At 47.0% G+C, this 24027-nt stretch overlaps 7 protein-coding genes across 14 annotated transcripts; 3 read left to right on the top strand and 4 right to left on the bottom strand.

Moving 5' to 3' along the window:
* The first annotated feature begins 9 nt into the window (after window positions 1–9).
* Window positions 10–1312, top strand: LOC128266414 (basic salivary proline-rich protein 3). Its single transcript, XM_053002917.1, has one exon. It carries the CDS (start codon window positions 127–129, stop codon window positions 1141–1143), a length of 1017 nt encoding a protein of 338 aa, XP_052858877.1. The 5' UTR covers window positions 10–126; the 3' UTR covers window positions 1144–1312.
* On the bottom strand, window positions 1263–2177 carry LOC128266433 (uncharacterized). 2 transcript variants are annotated; one of them, XM_053002960.1, is made up of 2 exons: window positions 1729–2177; window positions 1263–1407 (listed from the first exon to the last, which is right to left on the bottom strand). In XM_053002960.1, exons 1-2 carry the CDS (start codon window positions 2132–2134, stop codon window positions 1355–1357), a joined length of 459 nt encoding a protein of 152 aa, XP_052858920.1. In that variant the 5' UTR covers window positions 2135–2177; the 3' UTR covers window positions 1263–1354. The 2 variants fall into 2 exon arrangements, with proteins under 2 accessions (XP_052858920.1, XP_052858912.1); XM_053002952.1 differs by having other exon boundaries at window positions 1263–1410; window positions 1729–2176.
* Window positions 2178–2801: 624 nt separating this feature from the next.
* On the top strand, window positions 2802–4358 carry LOC128266534 (calcium-binding protein P). Its single transcript, XM_053003119.1, has 2 exons — window positions 2802–3392; window positions 3617–4358. Exons 1-2 carry the CDS (start codon window positions 2918–2920, stop codon window positions 4114–4116), a joined length of 975 nt encoding a protein of 324 aa, XP_052859079.1. The 5' UTR covers window positions 2802–2917; the 3' UTR covers window positions 4117–4358.
* Window positions 4359–5818: 1460 nt separating this feature from the next.
* Window positions 5819–8318, bottom strand: LOC128265082 (G2/mitotic-specific cyclin-B3). Its single transcript, XM_053000896.1, has one exon. The coding sequence runs from the start codon at window positions 8030–8032 to the stop codon at window positions 6299–6301; it is 1734 nt and encodes a 577-aa protein (XP_052856856.1). The 5' UTR covers window positions 8033–8318; the 3' UTR covers window positions 5819–6298.
* Window positions 8319–8499: 181 nt separating this feature from the next.
* On the bottom strand, window positions 8500–10043 carry LOC128252831 (adenosine deaminase-like protein). Its single transcript, XM_052980936.1, has one exon. It carries the CDS (start codon window positions 9962–9964, stop codon window positions 8957–8959), a length of 1008 nt encoding a protein of 335 aa, XP_052836896.1. The 5' UTR covers window positions 9965–10043; the 3' UTR covers window positions 8500–8956.
* A 224-nt stretch (window positions 10044–10267) lies between these two features.
* LOC128252830 (protein Red) lies at window positions 10268–12306 on the top strand. The gene is made up of 2 exons (XM_052980935.1): window positions 10268–12024; window positions 12097–12306. The coding sequence occupies exons 1-2, from the start codon at window positions 10423–10425 to the stop codon at window positions 12184–12186; spliced, it is 1692 nt and encodes a 563-aa protein (XP_052836895.1). The 5' UTR covers window positions 10268–10422; the 3' UTR covers window positions 12187–12306.
* LOC128252829 (jmjC domain-containing histone demethylation protein 1) lies at window positions 12190–23906 on the bottom strand. 7 transcript variants are annotated; one of them, XM_052980932.1, is made up of 6 exons: window positions 23840–23906; window positions 22615–22817; window positions 18041–18201; window positions 16218–17578; window positions 15407–16158; window positions 12190–15005 (listed from the first exon to the last, which is right to left on the bottom strand). In XM_052980932.1, the coding sequence occupies exons 2-6, from the start codon at window positions 22744–22746 to the stop codon at window positions 13386–13388; spliced, it is 4026 nt and encodes a 1341-aa protein (XP_052836892.1). In that variant the 5' UTR covers window positions 22747–22817; window positions 23840–23906; the 3' UTR covers window positions 12190–13385. The 7 variants fall into 7 exon arrangements, with proteins under 7 accessions (XP_052836892.1, XP_052836887.1, XP_052836893.1 ...); XM_052980927.1 differs by lacking the exon at window positions 23840–23906 and adding an exon at window positions 23634–23762; XM_052980933.1 differs by lacking the exon at window positions 23840–23906 and adding an exon at window positions 23698–23716.
* Between the last annotated feature and the right edge of the window lie 121 nt (window positions 23907–24027).

Raw genomic sequence — 24027 nt, 5'->3', positions numbered from 1 at the left:
AGGTTTCCAATGTTTACTCAAGCGTCAACGATTAATATTATCGCATAGGCGGAGCAAAAATCTTCCCCCCACAGTTAGAATCCGCCTCTCGTGGTGATCACTGCTCGATCACTTGATCACTCGATCATGACGCGATCTTCGCCAGCTTGGAGCCCCGTTTGGCTCTGGGCACTCATGGCATTTCGGACCACGTGCCTCGCCCAGTTTGCCTATTCCTCGGCGGGCGGAGCAGTTGCCTCCGCCGGAGGGGTCACTGTGGTGGCCCAACTGCCCGGGCTTGGAGCCATCAATGGACTCATCAATGCCATGCACAAGAACAATAACCGAAGGCAACAGCAGCAATTTGAGCGGCAGCAGCAGGGCATGCCCGGAATGGGCCCAAATCGAAGAGGACCTGGATTCGGGCCACCCAACCGGCAGCAAGCTCCTCCTGGCTGGCCTCCAGGCTGGCAGTGGGGCAACCAGAACCAGCCAGAATTTGGCTGGGACCAGCAGGGATATGGCCCCGGCTGGAATGGTGGAGGAGGAGGACCACGACCAGGTTGGAATGGCGGAGGAGGAATGGGACCCCCGCCGCCGAGGCCAGGATGGAATGGAGGCGGCGGAATGGGTCCACGTCCAGGATGGAATGAAGGAGGTGGAAGAGGACCACCACCACCACCGCCAAGGCCAGGCTGGAATGGCGTAAGACCACCTCCACCACCGAGGCCAGATTGGAATGGATCGGGATGGAACGGTGGCATGAGACCACCGCCAAACGGATGGGACGAAAATCAACAGCAACCCTTTCCAGATCAGCCGGACCCTAATGATTCCACTCCCAGAACTCCAGCCATACCCATGCCCGATGTCCAAAGCACAACTCCTAGGACGGCAGAAACACAGCCCACCATCCAGCCACGTCCTCCGCCCTCGCAGCCCACCAAGGACACCCTGATCGTAGGCACCAATCGACCACCGCTGGTGCCGCACCAGAATCCGGATACACCCACCTATCCAACTTGGCCAACTCCCCAGCCACTGACAAATCCATTAGAGAAGTTGCCCGAGCAGGATGCCATCATATTCCCCAGTTCCAGCAGATATGTCCACCTGCAAAACCAGGAGGTTCCATCGCAGCCCATCGATGTGCGACGGAGATGATTGCTGGGCAGGCAGGGATTCCCCTGCCCACACTTGTTGTATATTCCTATAGTCCATTGTGCAATTAACCCACTCAAGATCGTCTTTGTGACGTTGCCCAAACAGGTTCGAAAAGCTCGTTGATGAAAATGATCATTTTAATAAATTACACATAAACAAAAAGATGAAACGGCACGAAATTTAATGGGATGGGGGCTCTGCAAGATGAACGCTAGTAACCCCTTTGTTTGTAGCCGCCTCCATAAAGATCCTGTGTCTTGTGCACTGCTAAAAATACACAAATTTACATTAAATTAAATATTTTATTATTATACTTAAACTTAATATTAGATACCATTCAAATTAAATTGCAAGATTTAATATTTCAATTTTAGAATTCATATGGAAAATATTATAATGGTTTCTTTTTGATTTAAAAGCATTATATTTAATATTAGTATGTTTCCAATAAAATACTCTTTCAAAATCCGAAAATCGTCAAATGGAATATACAAAATGTTTCATTTTAAAATTAACTAAAAACCACAGTGAATAAAAATCGAAGCGAAAAATATTTAAATTTATTATATATATATTTTTTTTTACCTGTGTGGGGATAGTATCCATGAGGAGGAGATGTGGGCGGTGGGTGGTGGTTGTAATGGGAGTAGTGGTCAGGCGATGGATAGTAGGCGTTTGGAGGAGGAACCCGTTGCGGTGGGGGATAGTATCCATAGCCAGGAGGAGGTGCCTGCTGCTGGTAGCCACCATGCTCATAGCCTCCGCCATAGTGGTAGTCGTACCCATGCTCGTAGCCCTCTTGGATAAGTGGACCCGGTCCAGGATGTGGGCGTGGATAGCCTGGATGTGGGTATCCACCTCCTGCCTGAAAATACCCTGCTGGTCGATCATCCAATACCCCTAACAAGACATCGGCGATCTTGTCAAAAGTGGGTCGGCAATGGGCCAAACTGGCCAGGATTAGCACTAGTATCACAGCCAGCAACTGCATCTTGGAGTATATGAATTAATTTTGATGTTTTTTCGAATTCTCATTCCAGCTTTTATAGCCTAGCTGCACATGGCGATAAGAAAGATGAATGGAATTGAGTAGAAGAACCTTGACTACTGGAACAAATGCTATATGTTGTTTATAGCGCTAATCTGGCGAACTGGTAAACAAGGTTGTCTGAGAAAGCTTTCGGTTAAATAAAACAAACATACATACATACATATGTATAAAGAAGATCATAATTATCAACTATGCTGAAATAGATTTTAAATGCTTGGGAAATCCCCACAATTTCATTGCGTCTTTGCTTATCACTTCTTTGGTGGCTTACAACTTAAGAATGGCACAAAGCAAAAAAAAGGTTTTTTCCATTTATTTTTAGTTGCTAGATTTCTAAACTACGTATGGATTTAAAATCCAAAATTTCGTTGCCTTTTTATTTAGCAATTTTTAAAATGGAATTACGTTGTTTTCTTTTAAATTGTTAAAATTGTAAACACTTTGTTTGATATTACTTAAATAGATTTTGAAAATTGTGTGGTACTTTTTAAATTATAAATATCAATATTAAATATAAATATCAAAATATCAAATATCTTTTTTTTCGGTGTGGTTTTTCTCATTTTTTCTACAAAAAATAACACTCAATGAGACTCAAAGCACCTATCCGGGCATTGAGCCCCTGCTGATAACCCAAAGCTCTCGTGGGATCGAATCGGATCGGATCCCATCATAAAATACACGCGCGGAGAGCTTCGGAGGTTTAGTATACTTAAAGACGCCATGGTCAGCAGCAGGAGGGGAATTGCATTTGTCGCTCTGGCCCTCACACTGATCGCCTCCATTGAGGGATCTCTGTTCGGCAGGGACGAGAGTCAAGAGGATCACAAGACGGAATTCAATCTGGCATCCACTTTGAGCGCCGGGATCACCAGCAGTCGCCATCGCCAGCGGTCCCATCTCGGCTCGCCTTTGTATCCGGGTCTTGGTCAGGTGGGAGCAGGATACGCCGGCGCCACCGGATCCATCGATGATGCCCATGGCCATGAGCAGGGCGGCTCTGGCGTCCGAGTGGCCAGCACGAACCCTGTAGTATTCCCTGGCAGCCAGTTTTCCAATCCTGCACTCACAGTCACAGCAGGACAACAGTTTCCGGCCTATCCGCCACCAGGATATCCAAACCAACAGGCTCCTGTTCCGTATCCAGTTGCAGGAGGTTCTGCTGGAGGGTCATCTTCAGGTGGTTTCCAAAGTGCAGGTAAGACTTCGAGCATAGCAAACAATTACACTGATAACAAAGTGCAAATAAATATCAGGCTATTAAATTCAAAATTAGTTTAGTCTGCTTAAATATACCTAGATTTTTAATATAAGGTTTAACAAAATCGGACAAATTTGTGAATAATATTAAAAACATTTATGTTTTGAATGGATTTACCAATGTAGTACTTACACTCATCTTTTGATTCCCCTCTTGGTTAGGTGTTCCTCCTGGTTATCCTGCTCAGTATCCCACTGGTGTTCCACCTCAGCAGCCAGTGGGCACTGGATCCCCTGGTTTCTATCCGGGAACTGGTGCCTATCCCGGCTACTCTTATCCAGGAGTGTACTTGCCACAGTATCCCGGCTATCCGCAGCCAGCTCAGTTTCCTCCCTATGGAGTGGCTCCAGGAGCAGTTGGAGTTCCTGGAGTGGCTGGTGTGCCAGGAGTACCGGGAGTAGCCGGAGTACCAGGAGTACCAGGAGTTCCTGGAGCAGCTGGTCACTTTCCGGCCACAAGTGGGCAGAACTTCCATCGGTATCCCAGCCACAACGCCGCCGATCCCAACCACTGGGATCACCACTTGGCAATGAACACAGAGTACAACGAGGAAGGGGTTCACAAAGGACCCTTTGGAGTGCTCAACAACCACAATGCCTTCGGCTATGGCAGTGGCTATGGAGGCGGCTACAATGGCGCCTACAACTCGCCGGCCTACTGAAGCTGGACGGGATTAGGGGCGTGAAGTAATCCGAGTCGTAGTCATAAGTTGGCTGCTCCTTCTGTTTGGGCAGCTGTCTCTACCCATCTCTCCATTTGTGTGTCCCTGCGAAATAAACTTGATTTCTGCACACCCAACCAAGATAATTAGCAATGCTGGCCAGTTACCAGTTGCCAGTTGCACCTTGAACCGGAAAAAATAAAGCACATGCATTTCGGCTCCCATACAGACAGATAACCTTACGCATACACATCTTATTCTTTTTCTTGTTCTTATTCTTATATCTATTCCCATTCTTTTCTCCGGCAAAGGACACAATTGAAGGGGACAGGAGCTACCTGGCTGGCAGGCAGCCGAAAAAAAGGACTCTAGACGAGCCAAAGGTGGTAGGAAATCGGAACAAGGAGGACCCATTTTCAGACCCAACTGCAGCGACATAAATCGGCTGGGTTTCGGTGTGCAGCAGATTTGCCGAGAGTTGAGAGAAAGGACGACGGACGACAGAGGACGTCTTGATGTCTTGCGGCGCATGCGCAGCCTGCCGCGCAAATCCTTAACAAATTTTTGGCGCTAAAATGAGAGACGGGCGCGCCAAAAAATCAAGGGACCGCAGGAAACTCGACCCGAGTGTATACACACACAGATTTTGAATGATTTGGTGGGTCTTACCTGTAGCAAATCGAACCGATTCCAGACAGGGTTTGATGTCCTTAGGTCATCAGCCATCAGCTGTTCGAGGATGAGCGTAAAAAGTAACAAATCTCAGCTGAGAGAAGTTCAAAACAATAGATGGGTTTCGTTACTCAATCCAAAAGTAGTCTGAATTTTATTGAAATTTTGCTTTAACCTTTGACCTCAAAATCTTTATGGACATATCTTTGATTTTGAAAGATTCGATACTCACTCCGAAACTAGCTGAATTTAATATACCCTTTCCTTTAACTTTTGATCTCAAATAGTTGAGAGACTCATCTTTGATTTTGGAAGATTCCAGTCTAAGTTACACTATACATTTTTTAGAGGTTTTATGTTAAATGGGTTTTTAAATTAAAGTTTAATGGATTTCTTTGTTCTTTAATGAGGATACAAACAGGAAAATACCTTATGAAGTCTACTCCGAAAACCGTAGATGAAGCATTCGATGAAAACCTTCATTCAGATATATTTGTTTTCTTGATTAAATATAAAATACATTAAAACTGTATAATTAAAATGTGTTAGTCTTGCCTTCTCAAAAATGTATTACTTTGGTTTTTTCAACTCTACCCTTAATGGCCCGCTGTGACGGTACAAATTTAAATTATTTTTTGAACGGACGTAAAAATGTTTATTGGTATTCTTCTGGGCAAAAACGATACATACATAACACTGAGTACATACATAACTAGTTACTGGAACAATGCAACGTTATCAACATTCATGACTTGGGAGAGGGGAATTGGAACTGGATGGTTTGCGTCCTCTGAGGGGCGTGGATATGGATGTGGATGTGGCTGTGGAGAGGGCCGAAGAGAGTCCATGAACGGCTTAACAAATAACAGCATTAACAACACGGCTACAGGAACAGATGCACAGGACGAGGGTTGATCGCGGCGCATTTCATTTCATTTCATTTCCAGGTTGTACAGGACACACGTGCCTTTGCTAGTCGATATCCTTGCTTCTGTGTATCTGGGTAGAATAAGTTACTTGGCGATCCATATATGTCTGCTTTGGTGGCTTACGAGTTAGGTTTATTTAATGCTGGCATCTCTTAAAAATAGTGTACATATTATAACATGAATCGTTTGGTAAAGGATGTGGGTGTGCTACAGATAATTTCGCTTTTCCTGTTTAGATATTGATATTATGTTACTGAACGTATATATGAAAACTAAACAATAATACATGGCAAAAAAAGAAACAATAAGCACTCTTAACACACTATTTATGCAAAAACATGTCAATAATGCAAAGGTCACCATAATGAATAATTAAATATAATAAATTGTGAGGACTTGGCGGGGGATTAATAAGGACTAGGGTCTAGGGCTAAGATCAGGGGATTATCCGCTGTTTCGTCTATACCGATTTGAGGCGGGAACTTAGGTGGGGCTAAATTGGGGGCTGAAGCGTCTTAGAGCCTAACTGAAGCGTAACATTTTGCAGCTCATGGTGAATTTGGCTAAACTTTGAGGCTGTCCTACGACAGATTGCTTTCGTTGAGGTCCAGGTTGCTCTGGAAGAGCTCCTGGTTCGTCAGCAGCGGTACCTTGGCCACCTCGTGGAATATCTTGTGCGAGTACTTGTTCCGTATCGTCTTGATGGTGGCCCGCGGCTTGCGGTGCAGTCCGGCATTTAGCACGGGCACAATTTCGGCGAACTCGGCCAGCTGGTAGCCGGTGTAGTATACGAGCGTGGAGCTCCAGGTCTTCTGGTTCAGCTGCCCGGGGCCGCCGTGCATGCGCAGGGCCATGAAGAGGGCGGCGGATGCCATCTGCGAGTCACTGAACGCAATAGTGGCATAGTCCATCAGCGACAGCTCCAGGATGTAGCGCGCCAGGGTCAACGTGGGCATGGGCACCTTGGCGCAGCGGGCGTAGCGGCGCAGGAAGCGGTAGGAGAGCGGGATGCCCAGGTCGTAATTGATCATGCGCAACGTCTCGCGCTCCATCCGCACCAGCTCGTCGTGGTTGTAGGCTCCGTCGCAGATGTACAGAAAGTCTTCGATCAGAGGCGGCTGTCGCTCGTCGTACTTGCAGGCAATAAAGAAGGCAGCGGCGCCCAGGAGCTGCAGCTTCTCCTTGTTGATGACCTCGCGGCACAGATACAGATCGACGATCTTCACCGCCAAATACAGAGTTTCGTGGTTCAACTCGAATGTTTCCTGCACCTCCACCATCCAGTCGACCAGCAGGGTGCGCATCCAGGTGGTCAGGTGGATCTGTCGCGGCATATAGTCGGCAATGGGGAACTCCGGTTCGCGTGCCTTCAAATAGTTAAATATGTCCATGGCGTAGTGCGACACCTGGAACGGGTCATCCCAGTTCTTGCGGTCAAAGTCCTCCACATCCTGTGGCACCGGCAGAATGGGCACCACCTGACTGGGAGCAGTCTCTGGTAGGGTTAGTAACAGTGGCTGCTGCGGCTGCTGCTGCTCAGTCTTTTGCTGCAACTTGGCGGAGCGACGACGCGCCGCCTCAAAGTTCCCGGACAGCCGCATGGAATCGCAGCTGGACACATCCTCCAGCGCGGACATGTACAGGCTGTCCTCAGTCTTGTTGAAGTCATTGGAGATCCGGCGCACTGGCTTGATGGCGGGCACCGGAGGAGCGGCCAAGTTGTGCATGGGCGGCAGCAGCACGGGTATTTGCATGGGAGGCAGCTGCTCGCCCAGAACAGACTTCTTGGCGGCGGGCACTGCCTTGGGACGCGGCTTGGGCCTGGCCAGGGCCTCCTCCAGCTTGTCCAGAACCTTGTGACAGTTCTCCACCGAATCCTCCACCTTGCTGGAGGCGCGTGTGGTCATCTTGTTGGCGGCGACAAAGATGTTCTCCTGTTTCTTAGCATCCAGCAGGGCCTGCAGCTGCTGGGCCGTGGGTTTCCTGGCCGGCTGCTCCGACTGCTGCTGCTGCTGCTCATCCTGGCCGGGATGCAGTGTCATGATCTTAACATTGTTGGTCAGGTTACCCAACGCGGAGCGCTTGATTTTATCATTTTTGATGGGACTATGGTCGGCCTTGCGTTTGCCGCGCGTCTGCATGTTCTCGGCGTTGTTGGGATCGATGATGTTGCCCGCATTGGCGGTCCTGCGAGTGAGGCCCTTCCTGGTGGCGGCGCCCAGCGCCAGGAGCGGATTCCCGGCCGCGCCCCCCGCCTGCAGCTGATGATGCCCGCCTGTGATGGTGGCGCGCGTTGTTGCTTTTGTGGGCGCCATTTTGGAAATGCCTGTTTGCGTGACTCTTCGCACTCGTCGATTTGTTGTTTTTGTTGGTGTCTGCTGCGTTTGGTCTGCCCAAGCGTCCTGATTTCAGCTAGTCCTCCGACTGTGCCAGCTACAACTCGATTTGAATAGCTAATGCTGCTGCTCGGGCGTAGTCACACAAACTTACAAGTCAAACAATTTCAGCCGGAGCGGAGTTTTTGAGTTATGCCGCTTGGCCGGAGCGATACAGAGGAATGAGAAAATCGAAAAACACCGCCAGATGCAACTGCGATCGGAGTGTGACCGTCTACTTTACTTTTGCGATGCGCAACAAAAGGGTACTCAACGACACACTAACGCGATTTGTGCTGGTTCCATTTCAAAGGTCAGTTTTTTTTAAATTTCATATAATGAAGTACAAATTGCTGATTTTAATAAACTATATTTAAATTGAAACTATATTTAAAAATTTGCTTGTATATATTTTAAAATTTAGATGAAATTTTAGACGTTTTCTGATAAGTTTTATTCTTATTTGGTTTTGCATTTTGGCCACAGTACATTTCCATTTCGTCCAAGTCTTTGTCATATTGAGCGCGGCTTAAGACATATTTATTTTGTTGCATACTTTTGTGCTTAGTTTTTGGACTTCGTTTGCGAAGCACTGGGCTTTAATTTTAAAGCACAAACTATATTAAGTTGGCCAAAAAAAATTATCGAATGCCAACCGAATGGGATTTATTACGAGCTCAACATTAAATGTATTCCATTATTTACATTCCATTTACAATTTTTGTTAAACTACGTCATTAAATTTCTAGAAAACTTTAGTACAACAAAATATTTTAGCAAAAAACAGTTTAAATTTGGGTGTTTACATTTTAGGTCTCACAATATCTACTGTCAGAATGGATTTAATACAGAAACATGAAAGCCCTATTTTAGCAAGCTGGCCGCGTAGTTTACCACCGTTTCCACCATTTTCTTTCGCTCCTGGTCGCTCGCGAATGAGTGATGTACAGCCTCCAAAGTCAGGGCAATGCAATCCTCACGGGTTAATCCAAATGTTTCCGTTGCCAGCAGAAGCTCACGGGTCAACGTGGTGTCAAAGACACCGCTGTCGTCTGTGCAAATGACCTTGGGTGCACCCGCTTCCATGATCCTCTTCAAGTGATGCTCCTTCAAACTGGATACTGTTCCCGATTTGATGTTGCTCGTAAGGCAGCATTCAACGGGTACATTCCGTTCTTTAAGCTGCTTAATTTCCTCCATGGTCAAAAAACTTCCATGTCCGCAGCGCGACATCCCGAACTCCAGCATTTCCTTCACCTCTAAAGGATTGTTGATTTCCGCACAGTGAATTACTAGCTTAAGACCCTTCTCACGGGCTTTGGCAAGTGTAGGAGCAAAGTCGGAGAACCGCCCCTTGGCTGGATTCCCACTAAGATCGATTCCTAATATTAGATCCGGATGGGTTTGGGCCAGCTGCAAAGCCAAGGAAACGGTTTCCTTAGCCACGTCAACTGGTTCCGCCCTATTGATGGAGGGCAGTAGCTTAACCATGATATACGGATACTTTTTCCTTGCCCCAATGATCGCATCGATTACGATCTCCAGGTATTCCCTGCGTGAATAGTTTGCAGTTGCTTTCGGAGTAGTCCTCAGTTCCACATACTGCACGTTGTCGTGGGCAAAGTCCCTCACCGCCAATTCCGTAGCATAACGCAAGCCATCCGGAGAAGATGTCAACTGGTGCACAAAGGTAAACGTCTCGAAACAGGCATCCAAATCCTTTTCACTGCGAATGAAGCACAGCTCCAGAAACTTATCTGAGGCGGACCCATTCAACCGCTCGGCAAGATCACGCAAGCTATCGATTCCCAGAGAGCCATTAAGATGAGCGTGAAGCTCAACTTTGGGAAGTGCTTTCAGAAATTGCTCCATTTTCCATAAAACAATAATAATAACATTGATCCTTATCAACCGATCAGCTGGTGTCCCGGCAGTGATGCCACATGTACGTATGAAAGCATGTAATCACAAATGCGTTTAAAATTTAAAAGTATTCACATTTTTGAACTAGCTAAGAAACCAAACGTAAATAATAAAAGTAGTCATCACAGATAGTTTTATCGCTGCATATATATATGGTACATTTGGTGTATAATTTGAATATATAAATATTTGAATATTTGTTTGTTTCTTTAATTTTAAGCTATTCAGTTTTCAACGGAAAAGTGGCTAAGCTTTCATCACTGACAAGATGTTATCGACCCCAGCTGAAGATAGCAATCGATAACAACACCACCAGGCTGACAACCCTGTCGAGGAAAACCAAGAAGAAGCACAGTTTGTAAATATAGATTTTCCTTTGGGAATTTTCCTGGAAAACCGCATTCGCCATGTCGGATGCCCACTTGGAAGCACCGCCCTCGGTGCGACTGACCAACGATGACTTCCGCAAGCTGCTGGCCACGCCCCGGGCGCCGCCCCCAGGCTCTGGGACAAGCAGCACTTCCGGCGGAGGATCCCTGGCCACGGCTACCTTTGCCACGCCCTCCGCAGCCGCCCCCAACTCCACCGGATCCAGTGGCGAGAAAAAAAAGGGCCAGAGCAGCAGCGAACGGAATGATCTGCGGCGCAAAAAAAAGAACTTCTATGCGGCACTCAAGAAGCAGGAGGATGTGAAGCTGCTGGAGCTTTCGGAAAAGTACAGGGACCGAGCACGAGAGCGGCGGGATGGCGCCAATCCGGATTACGTGAACGTGAGCACACCGGGACACGGCAGCAGCACCAATGCTTACCGAGCCGTAGCCCCGGATATGAAGTCCGGAATCGATGCACAGGAGCGTAGAAGGCGGATCATCCAGGAATCCAAGTTCTTGGGCGGTGACATTCAGCACACGCATTTGGTAAAGGGTCTGGATTATGCCCTGCTGCAAAAAGTGCGCTCCGAGCTGCACTCCAAGGAGGCCGAGGAGGAGGAGATAGCCGCCGCCGTGGCCAGAGAAAAGCTGGCCGAAGCGGCTGCCGCCGCTGAGCAACTGGAAGCAGAGCGCCGGGAATCGGAGGACATCAATGCCATCAACGGTGCGCTGGCCCGCAACATTTACAACCTGGTGCAGGCACGGCGATCCAAAGAAGTTCCTCGCAATGAACTCTTTGCTCCCGGACGGATGGCCTATGTCATCGATCTGGACGATGAGCTGGGCGAGTCGGATATTCCCACCACTCTGAAGCGCTCCAAGTTTGAGGTGCCTGTGGCACGAGAGGATGTGGCCACTCTGACCACCAATGACATTGTGATCAACAAGCTGTCACAGATCCTTAGTTATCTGCGTGCTGGTGGTCGCACCAAGAAGAACAAGAAGCGAGATAAGGACAAGCCGCTGTTCTATGAAAAAGAAGTGGAGAACCTACGGGGATCGTCCTCTAGCGGTGGTGGCAATAGCCGACACGCCACCTCCTCCTCTTCATCGTCAGCTAACAATAAGGAAGGCAAACCCGCTCCATTGGGCGACAACATTTACGACGATGTGGGCGACTACCAACCCACTGCATCGCGTGGGGATCGCAGTAGGCCAGAGCCCGGAAAAGCAGCAGCCTCCTACTTTGGCGATGCTCCGCCCGAGGCGGCTGAGGAGCCGCTGATCTCCAGCATTCCCCCACCGCCCAAGATATCCAAGGCAATGGCCTCCCGGTTCGCTGAGCCCGAGGGCTATGCCGAGTGCTATCCGGGTCTGGAGGAAATGAACGACGCTATCGATGACTCGGACGATGAGGTGGACTACACCAAGATGGATCTGGGCAATAAGAAGGGACCCATTGGGCGCTGGGACTTTGACACGCAGGAGGAGTACTCGGACTACATGAGCACCAAGGAGGCGCTGCCCAAGGCCGCCTTCCAGTACGGTGTCAAGATGCAGGATGGCCGAAAGACGCGCAAAAATAAAACGGAGAAGAACGAAAAGGCCGAGCTGGATAGGGAGTGGCAGAAGATCCAGGTTTGTGTACAAAACATCATATTCTTCTGATAAAAGTATTTTAAAGTATCTTTTTAACATTTATCCTTCCAGACAATCATTCAAAAACGAAAACTTCCCAAGGATGGTGGAGGTGGCGGTGGTGGTGGCGATGAACCCGAATACAAAACCTCCAAGTACTAGAAATTCTTGAAACATTATTCTATATTTGTAATGTAATTCTGTAAAACATTAAATATACATAAGTATGCGCATACTTGTGTTACTCTTACATACTCTCAATTATATATTTTAGCAACGTTATCACTATTTTAACTGCTACTGGAGTGGGGGTAAAATGGGGAAGGTTTTATGGGAGCTTGGCAGGTTGACTTATCGACTATATTTGCGGCAATAGCGCTGGTACAGTGGCATTCAGAACTGTAAGAACTCGCATTTAATTGCATATCGAGTAAGGCCAAATTTTGGGAAGTTTTAAGGGTGGGTGTTCGACGATCAAATAAAATCGGTTTCTTTATTCGGTTGCATTGCTCTTACAGTCCCGATGCGCACTGCATGTGATTCATAGTTGCTGTGCGACGAGCTGGATCTACTTAAGCTGGATCGGTGCACCAGGTGCTGCTCTCTAACTTCTAACTCTTCCTGCATACTTAAATATATGACACTGATTAAATGTTATTACCATCGCGGGAATGCTAATCTTAATCACTACGCTAAGTCCGAGTTTGAGGGTGGAGTAGACCTGTATAAACGAGGATTCGTAGGGGGGATGGCTGCCATCTATCTTCGGAAAAACCGAAGTTCTGCCCTTTACACTGCCCGGAAATGGTTTGAGAAAGGGGAAAACCAATGTCAGAAAAATATTAAACGTCTCTCAAAATATTGCATATTAACCCGTTTTAAAGATTTCATCAGCCTAGTTTTAATTATCTTAGAAATAGTGAAACCATGAAGAAGTGCTCTTCCGAAAAGTGAAATATTTGAGATTCTTAAACCTCCAGAAGTTCTATTAAATAAAATGGAGTAATACCACAAAAGGTACAAACAGAAATCCACAGTTTGAGCAATTATAAATTGCCAAGTTCATTAGAAACTACTGGACACAGGATTGGGCTGGTCAGATAGCGAGTTCGAGAATGTGTGCATATTTCGGATGCCGCCAAACATCCTCATCAGTGACCTTCAGATAGCCCAGATCACTTGGAAAAACGGACAAGCAGAAAGCCCTAAGATAAAACACTTTACCAAACGCAATGCAATGGGCCCGACGACTTTCTTTGGCTTGCATTCCGGCGAAGGATTAGATTAGTGATTTATGGTATGAGGATCGGGACATATGATTAAGATTTAAGGGGCCTCCTCCAGCTGCTCCCGCCAGTTGCTCAGTCATTGTGCCAGCTTCTGGCCACCGTCGTCGTCGAGTTCCTTCGCCGCCGCTCCACCAGCTTGATGTCTCTGACGCACAGATCGTGCTTGGAGTTGCTCGCAAAGCGGATCACCGACTGGGTGCTTACTTGGGGCACATGACGCAGATCCAGCCAGATCAGGCCGTCGCACTTGGCAAGGTGCTCCAAAGCATTCTCGGAGACAAGCCGACAGGCGCTCAGATTTAGCTCCGTGAGGCGGGCAATGGCTGTGGTGGAGGTGCCTATTTGCGCCACGCCCGCATCCGTAATCCGCTGGCAGGAGGAGAGATCCAGGTGCCGCAAGTACGGCAACGACTGGGTGATATAGCGCACGGCCACATCCGAGATGTCCGTACCGGCCAGCTTTAGAACTTTGAGATCCCTGAGCCGCGTCTTCGAGTCGCTCAAGCCAGGTCGCGAGTCCTTGGGCGGCGAAAGAATGTCCCTCACGGCAGCATCATTCAAGCCCCTCACAAAGCTTAAATCCAGCGTTTGGAGCGGCGGACAGAGGCAGGTGTGCAGCGCCAGCACTGCCTGGATGGGGCAGTTCTGCAGCGAAAGATTCTTGAGCGCCGGCAGGCGGGCCACCAGCCACGCCAGCTGCCGTTTGGCAATCTGTGTCCAGTCGAGGATCAGGTGCTCCGGCTGCCGGCGAACAATCGCTGTCAAAAGCGACGCCGACATCTTGTGCTCCGAACAATTCATTTTCTTCCACAAATCGGGATCAACGGCAGCATTGGACCACACCTTGCACACCGAGCAGCAGGTCACGAGCGTATCCTGCGGCAGGTAGCGAAAGATGATCTTCAGCACGGTGGGATCCAAGGCCAGATTCTGACCGGAACTGTGGTGCTGATTGCCCAAGCCATTCGAGCCGCTTAATCCTCCGTTATTGGTTCCTCGCTCGCCATTCCCACCGCCACCACTGCAGTTGGCTCCGCTTTGGTTGCTTCCGTTGCTAAGTCCATTGGTGGCCGACGCACTGCCTCCATTGCCACTGGACGAAGAGGAGCCGGTTCCACTGGCCGGACGCACCACGTACTGAGGTTTCTTGAGCACTCGCGTCGAAGAGTTCAGCATTTGCTGGGCCAGCTGCGATCTGATCGAGTTCTTTTTGCGGGAGCCTCCTCCTCCTCCGCCACCACTCCCGCCCCATTGGCTGGTGGACAAATTGGTGTTCCCTGCCCCACCAGCTCCTTCCGCCGAGGAACCACATGGGGCATCGTTACTCTCATGCATGCTGCTGCAAACGCTGGTTCCATCGTCGCTCTTGCGCCGTTTCCCCACTTTGGACTCGCCCGCGTTGGGTGAGATTCCGGGCGATGGGGTGTCGCAGCTGTTGTTCCGCTCCGTTTTGACCTCCAGCTGGTGGTGGCGCTTCATCCCGTGCTTCCAATGTGTCACATGGCCGAGGCTGTTTGCTCCCGCCTCCATCTCAGACTCACTCGTGAAGACAAAGTCATTGTACTGGCCTACGGGGGGCGGCAGCAATGGAGCTCCTCCTTCGGCATGTCCTTCCGGTCCGCCACCAGGACCATGAGAAACAGAAACGCGTCGCACCTCGGAGGACTTCTGACGGGCTCGAAAGTGACGAGGCTGCGGAGATAATAAGCTTAAGTTAGTTGCTATTTAAAAACAAAACAATTTTTAATATTCTTGCAGATAACCAATGGCTTTGTGGTTTAAGCACTAACTATGGGCAAGCGTATTTACAGATGCGATCAAAACATAAGTAGTTTTATAGCTTAAATAAAAACGGTTTTTATTCGAAAGAACAAGGATTTATGGTCGTTTTCTGAAATTCTTATAAAACCTTTACTACATATTGAACATATTGAAAAGTGAATTTTAATTTTAATGTTTGTTGAAAATCTAAAACCATTTTAAGTTGTTTTTTGTATTCTTATGTCCCCATTAAAAAAATCAAAAGAAAATTAGTACTACTATTATTTTGAATGCAACTGTATGTATTTAAGTGCACAATAGCCAATGCTCACCTTGTAATCGTAGTTCTTGCCAGAGCGACAGCAGCTGGGGCACTCCCAACTGTTGGGCAGATCCTCATTTACGATGCCCTTGGCGTCCGCCGCGTCCTCTGTGCCATCCAGCTGGGAGAGGGCACAATCCGGGTGGGCGATCTCGTAGCATACGGAGCACTCCATCAGCGCCGAGGGCCCATCCGCGGAGGCCAGTTGCTTGGTCTGAGGAGAGACTGGAGTCTGCCGCCAGCCGTCCAGGTGACAGTAGACGCACTGCGCCGTCACTGGCAGCATGGGCGACAGACACTGTCGCATCATGCACGTCTGCTTAGCCCTTCCTGGTCCTCCGAACTTGACCATGTCCATGCAAAAGGGGCAAGTGCCGCAGTCGGAGCGCTGACAGGCGGCACAGTTCTTGCAGCGCGTCCTGCGACGTCGTGGTTGTCCAGTGCCTGTCAGATTTGGCGACAATTTGGCACCCCCATCCCCGGGAGATGGGCAATTGTCCATGCTGGTCACTACTCCTCCTTCACTGTAGCTGGAGCTGGTGGCAATCACACTAATAGCTCCTGTGCCAGGCCCCACTCCTACTCCACCATTAGTGGGACTGTGACTGTGGCTGCTTCCCATGGTAACAGATCCTCCTGCTACTGACCCTCCTAATCCCCCACTGCTGCTGCTTGCGGCCGCTGCAACCAACGCGGTGGCCAAATGCATCTTCTTGGGTGGGCGGTACTTGAGCGTATCGGTGGGCAGGACAAAGGTGGCCTCTGTAAATTGTAGAACATTGCAATATTACTCTGAAACAATATTACTCAGAATAACGCACCTGGCTGCGATACTCCGGTACCGTTCTCCAACTGCTCCTTTTTCATCACTCCATTGCTGTACTCGATGCCAGCGCCTATGCCCATTGCAGATCCCACTCCAGTGGACTGAGATGTATCCGATTCGGCATCCCTAGCCCTTCCCGCCTCCAACTGCTGCTGCTCCCGAATGACCTCCGCATTTTTGCGCACAATTTCCTGCTTTATCTCTTGCTTCACCCGTGTGCGATCGTAAAGGAGAAAAGGTGGCTGCGAACCAGGTGGTGACTTTAACACAGAGACGCCTGTGATAGCGAGATCTTGCTGATCCTTGCAGTGCCGCTCCACCAGCGATCGCACATCTTTGATCAGGGCCACAGGATCGAGAACCAAACTGGGAACATTCTTCTTTTGCGGCGGAAGATCGTACAAATACATCACGATCTCCTTGAGTCCAAAGAGCTCGTGGTGCGTAAGGTGGGTGTGAGGACGGGCAGCCATTTCATCCTCGCTCAACGAGGCTTCACCCTCCAGGTGGGAGTGTCCCAGCAGCGTGTGAACATACCGAGCGAGGACATACCACAGCATCTCCGTGAAGAAGGGGTAGCGAAACTTCTGCGGCACCTTCGTACTGTCTTCCACACTGGCTGTCTTCAGTTGCTTAACAATGCCGAAGGAGTGGAGGAAATTCCCGCCAAACACGAGCGATTGAGTGGGCGTATAGACAGCGTGAATCCATCCAGTGGGTATGAAGAAGGTGTTGCCTGCCGTCAAATACACTCTGGCACACTTCTCTACGGTATCGCCGAAGAACACATCCGCCTGTTTGCCCGACAGAACCCACTTTTCGTACAACTGAAGATTACGATCCGTGGGTGGAATGAGCCAGAAAACTTTGCTTCCCCGCAGAATATGGTACCAGACGGATGTGCCGCCAAAGTCAATGTGGAAATCGGTGTAGCAGTTTTTCACCGACATCAGGCAGTACTTCTGCACCTTTGGGTACATCATGCCGCCCAGCAGGTTGGTGCCCTCCCGCTGGGCGTCCTTCAGCTGCTTGGGCCACACCACGTCCACCCAATCGATCTGACGCACGATCTCCGGACTCTGGATGAACCTGTCCAGGCGGGTGTGCGAGAACTCCAGCGAGATCACATTGAGCAGGCGGTCCTTTTGCGGACTGTCGTAGTACTGCTGCCACTCCTTCATTGTCATCTGCAGGTTCTTCTGTGTGTTCACGTCCATGACGTCGAGCAGTCTCCTCGATCCCACGCACAGTCGCACATCGTTCACGGTGAACTCCTGAGGATCGGGCATCCGTAGACCCAATCCCGCTTTGTCCCGGAACAAAAGCGGGATATTGAAGCCGTGCTGCTGTAGAAATCTGCGAAAGAACCAGGGATAAAGAAAAAAGATTATCTTTATGATCTACATTTAAATACACCATTGCCTATTTTAGATTAAAACTAAATAAAAATTCACAATATTAAAAACAATGCATATTAAGTTGCATGATTTAAAATCAAAATTTTTAATAAATATGGAAATACAAGATTTATATTGGTACAAAAATCAAAGCAAAAAATATTAAAACTAAGTAGGAAATAAACTTCATTTAACCAGTCTTATTTATTTAACCAAATTGATTAGTTATCTATTTATAGCCAATAGAATAGTGAAAATGATTAATAAAATTTAAAGCTATATTTATTTTAGCATATCCGCCATTTAATGTAGGTCATAAAATAATGTAAAATAAACTAAACCAGCATTTCCGTCAAGTATCACACAGATAATCACCGGTGATTAGCAAGCGATAAATACTGCAAAAGTTTGAGATACTTACGCGACGGTGAGATCGCATCCGCGCATCTCGCGCACCATTCCCGCCTGCGCGAACTTCGAAGATTCGAGCTTCTCGGCGACGCTGAAGCCCCTCGTCCCCTCGCCATCCTCGTCGCCCAGTGACCATTCCTCCAGGTAGAGCTTGCGCTGCTTCCTCTCCCGCTGCAAAAAGAGAGAATAGAGTTCAATAGAGTGCCAGTGCCATCCAAAAAGCGTTCAGAGAGAGAGAGAAGAGTGATAAATGCCTAAAAATACACCGCCTGAACGGAGGGCGCTCCCGAAGACTCTGCTGACGCCAACAAAATGATTCACTTGCTCTCTCTTCACCACAGTGATGGGCTCTCCGGAACTACTCAATTACTCTCCCATTGACCCTCGCCTTCACTTTCTCTCTTCACTTGGAGGATTCTCTCGTCTATGTAATTTCGTTTTCATTTGCTCGCCGGTAGGGATGTCAAATCTCTCAAAACTATCGTACCTTTTTTTGAGTAATGAATTTTATTTGATCAATTAAAAAAATGGCAAAGATTTAAAAACATAAATACATTTGAGCTAGTCCGAAGAAAGCCACCTGTTTGAACAATGTTTAGGGGTCTGGATGCTCTGTCGGATAACACGGGAGACCTAATTTGAGAGTGCACCCTACTGAGAAAGATAAGAGGAGAGCCAAAAGCGGACAAAAATCTATTTAAGCAACATGCTAAGCTCACTTTTTTTTACTTGACAAGATTTTAATCACGTTGCTTGTGGGTTCGATTAACATGAAAAAGTCGAAATAACAACAGAAAAATATTTAGACACTTGATATATTACCAGAAAAATATTCCCAAAAAAAATATAATCATCTAGGGATCGAAATGCTTTCATATTTTCCACATTTCAGACAGCCGTTGATGAGTTTAAGCCAAAATGCTTTCCGCTTTCCACAGTCTATTCGAATTTCTGATGTTTTCCGGCAGTTTTTGCGAGGCAATTATCGCTCGGCAACAGTTTTAATGTTTCAGCTATATGAACCCATTCAATCTTGCCTTTTTAAAAGTTGGATACCGGTAAGAGTTTGAAAATGACACACGCCAAGAACTAAGACTTTTAAATAGTATGCTTTAGTAGGTTTTTTAAACATCGTATAAATGTTAAATTTCCTCAGGTTTGCCTGCTTCAATCCATTTGTAAAAGATACTTTAATTTGAAAAAACCGCAAGGATTTTTTGGTGGTAAGTCAAATTAATAGAAGCCTTACCTACTCAAAGTAAATTAGATGATTCCTTACCAAATAAAAACTTTTTTAATCTCCCCGCTAAGGAATGGCAACACTGGTTGGCAAAGGGCTACGGGACTCGAGTTGTCCACCACGACCTGTTCCTCCTCCTCTCTCCATTTGCTATCGCTATCTCCCTTCAGTGCGCATGCACTTTGCATGCAGACTTATTTTTTTTTTGCACGATGGTGGTGCATTGCCGGCAGAGAGGAAAATCTGCGAGATTGAGATTCAGAGATGGCGATGAGATGAGGTGAGAGACTGTTGCTCCAAGGAGCAATGAGGTGAAGTAACAACAAATACTATATACGAAATGAATTGCCATGCCTCCTGCCACGAGTTTATTTTGGCCGCTGCAAGTGGGGTGGTAAAAGGAAGGGGAGGGGGAGATGGGGCGGTAGCGGCGTGCTTGCAACGAAAAATCTATATACATGATGCGCCGCCTGCCCTCGTTTGTATTTGTACTTGTTTGTATCTGTGTGAGGCATATCCTTTTTAAGCGGCTTGCCCCACAGAAATGTTGAAACTTGTTTGGCATGTTCTAAACGATTTTTAGTGACTTTTCATTGTGGCCACGCTGTTGCTGCTGCGCGGCTGTGTTTACTGTTTGTTTTTTCTTGGCTGAAAAGCTTGTTTTGGTGTCTGGCCGATTAACAATCGGCAGGTAGAAGAGGAAACAACAACAAAGACAACCGTGACCACACAGAGAGAAAAAACAGAAGGTCAATACTTGCATGCTTTATAACATTTTGATTTCTGAATAGTGTCATGTCTAAATTAATTTTTAAAGGGATCACGTAAGACGACATAACATGATAGACTAGAGCGTAAAGCATCCGAGCTCAAATCCCACCGGAGGCCAATAAATGGACAAACGTTTTTCAACTTTATGAATATTTAGTATTTTTCTACCAAATAAATCTTAAACGCTATCTGGCCGATATCGATATCAATAGATTTCTTTCAGTGAAGCAGTAACAACAACAACGAAAGTCGTAACCACATAAAAAGTTGCGTGTAAGACAGAAAACCAAAATCCGAATCCAGTCAAGTGGTTTCGTATTCTTGTTGTGGTGGGCTCACCTTCGCCCCCCGACATCCCACTTGTTTTTCCCCACCCTCCAGATGGCCACCTGGGCGCCCTAATGTATTCTATTTAAGGTGCTAATTGCGTACCCTTATCTGCCATGTGGTTGCTGTGCTCTTCTTTCCGCTCGCTCCCTTCTTCTTTCTTTACTCGCGTTAGTCACCGTAATGAGAGCTTTCCACTTTATCCCCACCAATCCATACATTTTTAATGGGCGTTCGCTCTTCTCCGCCTGCGATCCACTTCAATATGCAAAGATAGACAGTCTGTGGGAATTTGTATACATACATTGACGACTGTTTGGATACCCTGACCTGGAATTTAGTTACTTAACTATGGCATCAGAGAATAAGTAAGTTGGTATTTAGCTAGGATATCTGTTCTATTATCTAAGACTATAAACTGGCATGAGCATCAATTAAATCGATCTTCAGTAATTTGTAAGCTATTTTGAAGAAGGTCAAGGTCTGAAAAGGGTTAAATGTACACTTAATGAATAAAAGGCAATAAATGACAAGTTCTGAACTTAGTGTTTGCTATTAGAGCTTTAGATTGCCGTCTAAAATGTTCTTTAGTGTATACTTCCTGACGGTTGAAATTCCGAGGCTGATTAAGAACTGAGGCAAATTACATAGGTATATCCTACTGTTTATAAACACGAGTTGCTTAAATTAAGTGCATATACCCGACAATAAAATCGTAAAAGTGCGTGTAGCAAACGAATTCCGGCGACAAGTGCCGGGCGGGAATTCTTCGTCACCGTTCACAGCGAAGCGACGAGCACCAGCAGCTGCTGATACAATTTTGGTGCTAATCAAATGCGCAGGCCGAGGCAACTGTGAACGTGAACTTTGCGAGTTGGCCAACGATATAAAATCAGTGAGGTGTACCCCCTAGAAGCAAAACTCCCTACCAGCTACCCACGCCTATCTTTTCTACACAGAAAAATAAATATGGATAACTAATAAATCAAGTTTAATGGAAACCTGCCTCTGGTAAACAGAAGTCCAGGTTTAAATCCCACCACTGCTTGAATTCTTATATACATAAAAATGAGTTAATGTTAAATCTAGGTTAATAATAATAGTTCCACCGCTGCCCAAACAGATTCTTATATTTTTGAATCTTAATATGATACAATATTATATGATACTATAACTTATGTATATCTAAAGGGTAAGTTTTTGATCCGAAATTACATGTTATGATATACATTTTTTCTATCTGTGCATTGCTGTGTCAACGTCAGCATTACTCCCTCTTCCCCCGTACCGCCCATTCTCCGTATGTAAATATGTTGGGCAACAACAACGCAACAATGCCCTGTTACCTACGATATGGAATAGAAACCGAAGCAGAAACACACCACACACAAACCCACCAGCACCCTCACAGAGGCACACACAATAACAGCAGCGACAACACCACAAAACACCGATGGCAAATTGAAAACGAAATGCGAGGCAAACAACAACAATGGCAATAATAGCGAGAAGAAGAGAATAACAAACAGCGAATATGGCAAATAAAGCTCATTGCTTTCGGTCATGCGGCCCCAGTTGAGCTCCAATGCTCAACTGGCGCAAAGGAAAATGGAAGAGGCGAAATGTGGAGGTGGCAGAGGCGGAAGAGGGGCGGAGCCGGGGCTAGGCGTTCGGGTGAGCATGCATTTTATTTCCACCGATTAATAAGTTTTATGTTCGCTTCCACAACCAATTTGCTATCTCTCGCTCGCACTCTGCTGATCATCTACTTATTAGGGCTCGGCGTGCTTATCAATCACGGTTGCAGGTGAATTTCAGTATAGCGAACCACATCACCCACATTATTTGAGACCAGTAACTTCCGTTTTTGCAAGAGTGGCTTTCAGATGTATTATACGATTATCTTGTTGCAGTTGACAGCTGCTTTTAATTTGACAAATAAACTATATTTGTGAGGTATTAATTTAGTTAAAGTAATTTTGTTCTTAAACACACCAAATGAATCCACAAACAACTTTTAAAGGTAAGCCTGATCTTATCATTGTTCTTAATTGATATTTTAAAAGGTTTTTTATTTTTTTGTATATTAAACCTCGCTTTTGTACAACACGACGTTTTGTTACAGGAAATGCACCTTAGGGAAGTGACACAGTAGATTGTCGGGGCTTTATCGGTTATTGATAGTGAAGCAGGGGGAGGGCACAAGGGGAACGGGTAGGGGTGCTTCGAGCAGTACTCGTACTCACCAGTTGACGCCGCTGCACGCCTTTTGCATTTGGACTGGGATTGCCGTTGCCGCTGTTGTTGCCGCCGCTGCTATTGTTGTTGCCGTTGTTGCTCTTGGCAGGCGACGACACCGTTTCAACGGCGGTGGACATCGCTGCCTCTATTTTGTTGCTGTTGTTGCTCGTTTCGGTTCCACTCGAGGGACTCTATTGGCCAGGTTCAACTGCAAAATCACAAAATCGGAGATAAAGACGATGCGTCAGACGTTTAGTGGATTTTCAAGCAGTTTGCCAGCAAACTAATTACGCTTATTACTTCACACAAATTGAACGGCCAGCGCACGCACACACACCCACACACTGACGACGAAGCGACACGCGACGCGGAGCAGCGACTACCTCACTCACACACGGTTTTTTTCGGAATGAGCGGGCAAGAAAGAGAGCGCCGTCAAAGAAACAGCCCCAGTGCAAGGGAGAGCAGCTCCCCACCACGTGTGGCGCTGCCCTGGGGCTACGCCACTGCTGCCCAGAGAGAGGTGGGAGTGGGAAGAGAGCGAAAAAACAAACGAGCGTGGTGGGTTTCTGCGATGCGTACTTCGGGACGGGGACGCTCTCTTCCGTGCATCGGTCAACGTGATGTTTTGCCATTCAACACACAAAAAACGCTCACTTATCACGCTCCACGTATATTCGCCACTTTCCCATGAACTTGTAATAAGAATTCTAAATTTGCACTTCGCCTCGTATCTAATTTTTGTCAGATTTCCGCCGCTGTGAATGCGATGGCGATGGCTTTGCTTTTCGCCTGCTTTTGTTCTGATTCGGCTTCTCGTTCTCCGAGTTACAATCTTTTCGCTTGCGCCATGAAGTAAAATTTAACTATAATTAATACTTATGGCTGTCTGTGTGGGAGCACGCACACAGGCACACACGTACTTAAGCTCACAGCATCGTAAACTCACGCACACGTCTGCCAGTATGTCGCCAAAATTACAATTACCAAAACAACACTGATTTCAATAGGGTTTTGGACGTACTCTAATTTTTTCCGTACGCGAATCGCTGAAAAAATTTCCGGAATCCGGACAGCAGCGAACCGACCTCTTTGCAAATTTTTCTGTTCTGTCTCTCTTTCTCCGTCTTTACTTTCTTCTTCTCTAGAGGTGGAGAAACTTCGATGATAACATCGATGTTTTCAAAACATCGGTTTAATCTTTTTCATTCATGTTCGACGACCACTTACATTGAGGTGGATTATCTTTCACCTTCTATTCTTCTGTTAGTTCGACGTTTGACTAACATTTCGTGGTTAGTTTCGCGTCTAGAGGTAGAGAAACTTTGATGTTAACATCGATTTTTCAAAATATCGGTTTCATCAATGTTTTCAGAACATCGGTTTAATCGATGTTTGGCGGGGCAACAACGATGAAT

The sequence above is a fragment of the Drosophila gunungcola genome, chromosome 3R (assembly GCF_025200985.1).
Source record: "Drosophila gunungcola strain Sukarami chromosome 3R, Dgunungcola_SK_2, whole genome shotgun sequence".
Classification (NCBI taxonomy): Eukaryota; Metazoa; Arthropoda; class Insecta; order Diptera; family Drosophilidae; genus Drosophila; species Drosophila gunungcola.
Note: the sequence above shows the minus strand (reverse complement) of the source record. Positions and strands in the feature narration are given on the sequence as shown.

Bases quoted from the DNA above. Each gene is read 5' to 3' on its own strand.
- LOC128266414 (XM_053002917.1), top strand. From the start codon at position 127: ATGACGCGATCTTCGCCAGCTTGGAGCCCCGTTTGGCTCTGGGCACTC.
- LOC128266433 (XM_053002952.1), bottom strand. From the start codon at position 2,134: ATGCAGTTGCTGGCTGTGATACTAGTGCTAATCCTGGCCAGTTTGGCC. The intron at 1,411-1,728 runs GTAAAAAAAAAT...GTGTATTTTTAG, and splicing joins TGGATACTATCCCCACACAG to CAGTGCACAAGACACAGGAT.
- LOC128266534 (XM_053003119.1), top strand. From the start codon at position 2,918: ATGGTCAGCAGCAGGAGGGGAATTGCATTTGTCGCTCTGGCCCTCACA. The intron at 3,393-3,616 runs GTAAGACTTCGA...CCTCTTGGTTAG, and splicing joins AGGTGGTTTCCAAAGTGCAG to GTGTTCCTCCTGGTTATCCT.
- LOC128265082 (XM_053000896.1), bottom strand. From the start codon at position 8,032: ATGGCGCCCACAAAAGCAACAACGCGCGCCACCATCACAGGCGGGCAT.
- LOC128252831 (XM_052980936.1), bottom strand. From the start codon at position 9,964: ATGGAGCAATTTCTGAAAGCACTTCCCAAAGTTGAGCTTCACGCTCAT.
- LOC128252830 (XM_052980935.1), top strand. From the start codon at position 10,423: ATGTCGGATGCCCACTTGGAAGCACCGCCCTCGGTGCGACTGACCAAC. The intron at 12,025-12,096 runs GTTTGTGTACAA...TTATCCTTCCAG, and splicing joins GGGAGTGGCAGAAGATCCAG to ACAATCATTCAAAAACGAAA.
- LOC128252829 (XM_052980932.1), bottom strand. From the start codon at position 22,746: ATGTCCACCGCCGTTGAAACGGTGTCGTCGCCTGCCAAGAGCAACAAC. The intron at 17,579-18,040 runs GTAAGTATCTCA...GTTCTTTCGCAG, and splicing joins GGATGCGATCTCACCGTCGC to ATTTCTACAGCAGCACGGCT. The intron at 16,159-16,217 runs GTGCGTTATTCT...TACAATTTACAG, and splicing joins TACCGGAGTATCGCAGCCAG to AGGCCACCTTTGTCCTGCCC.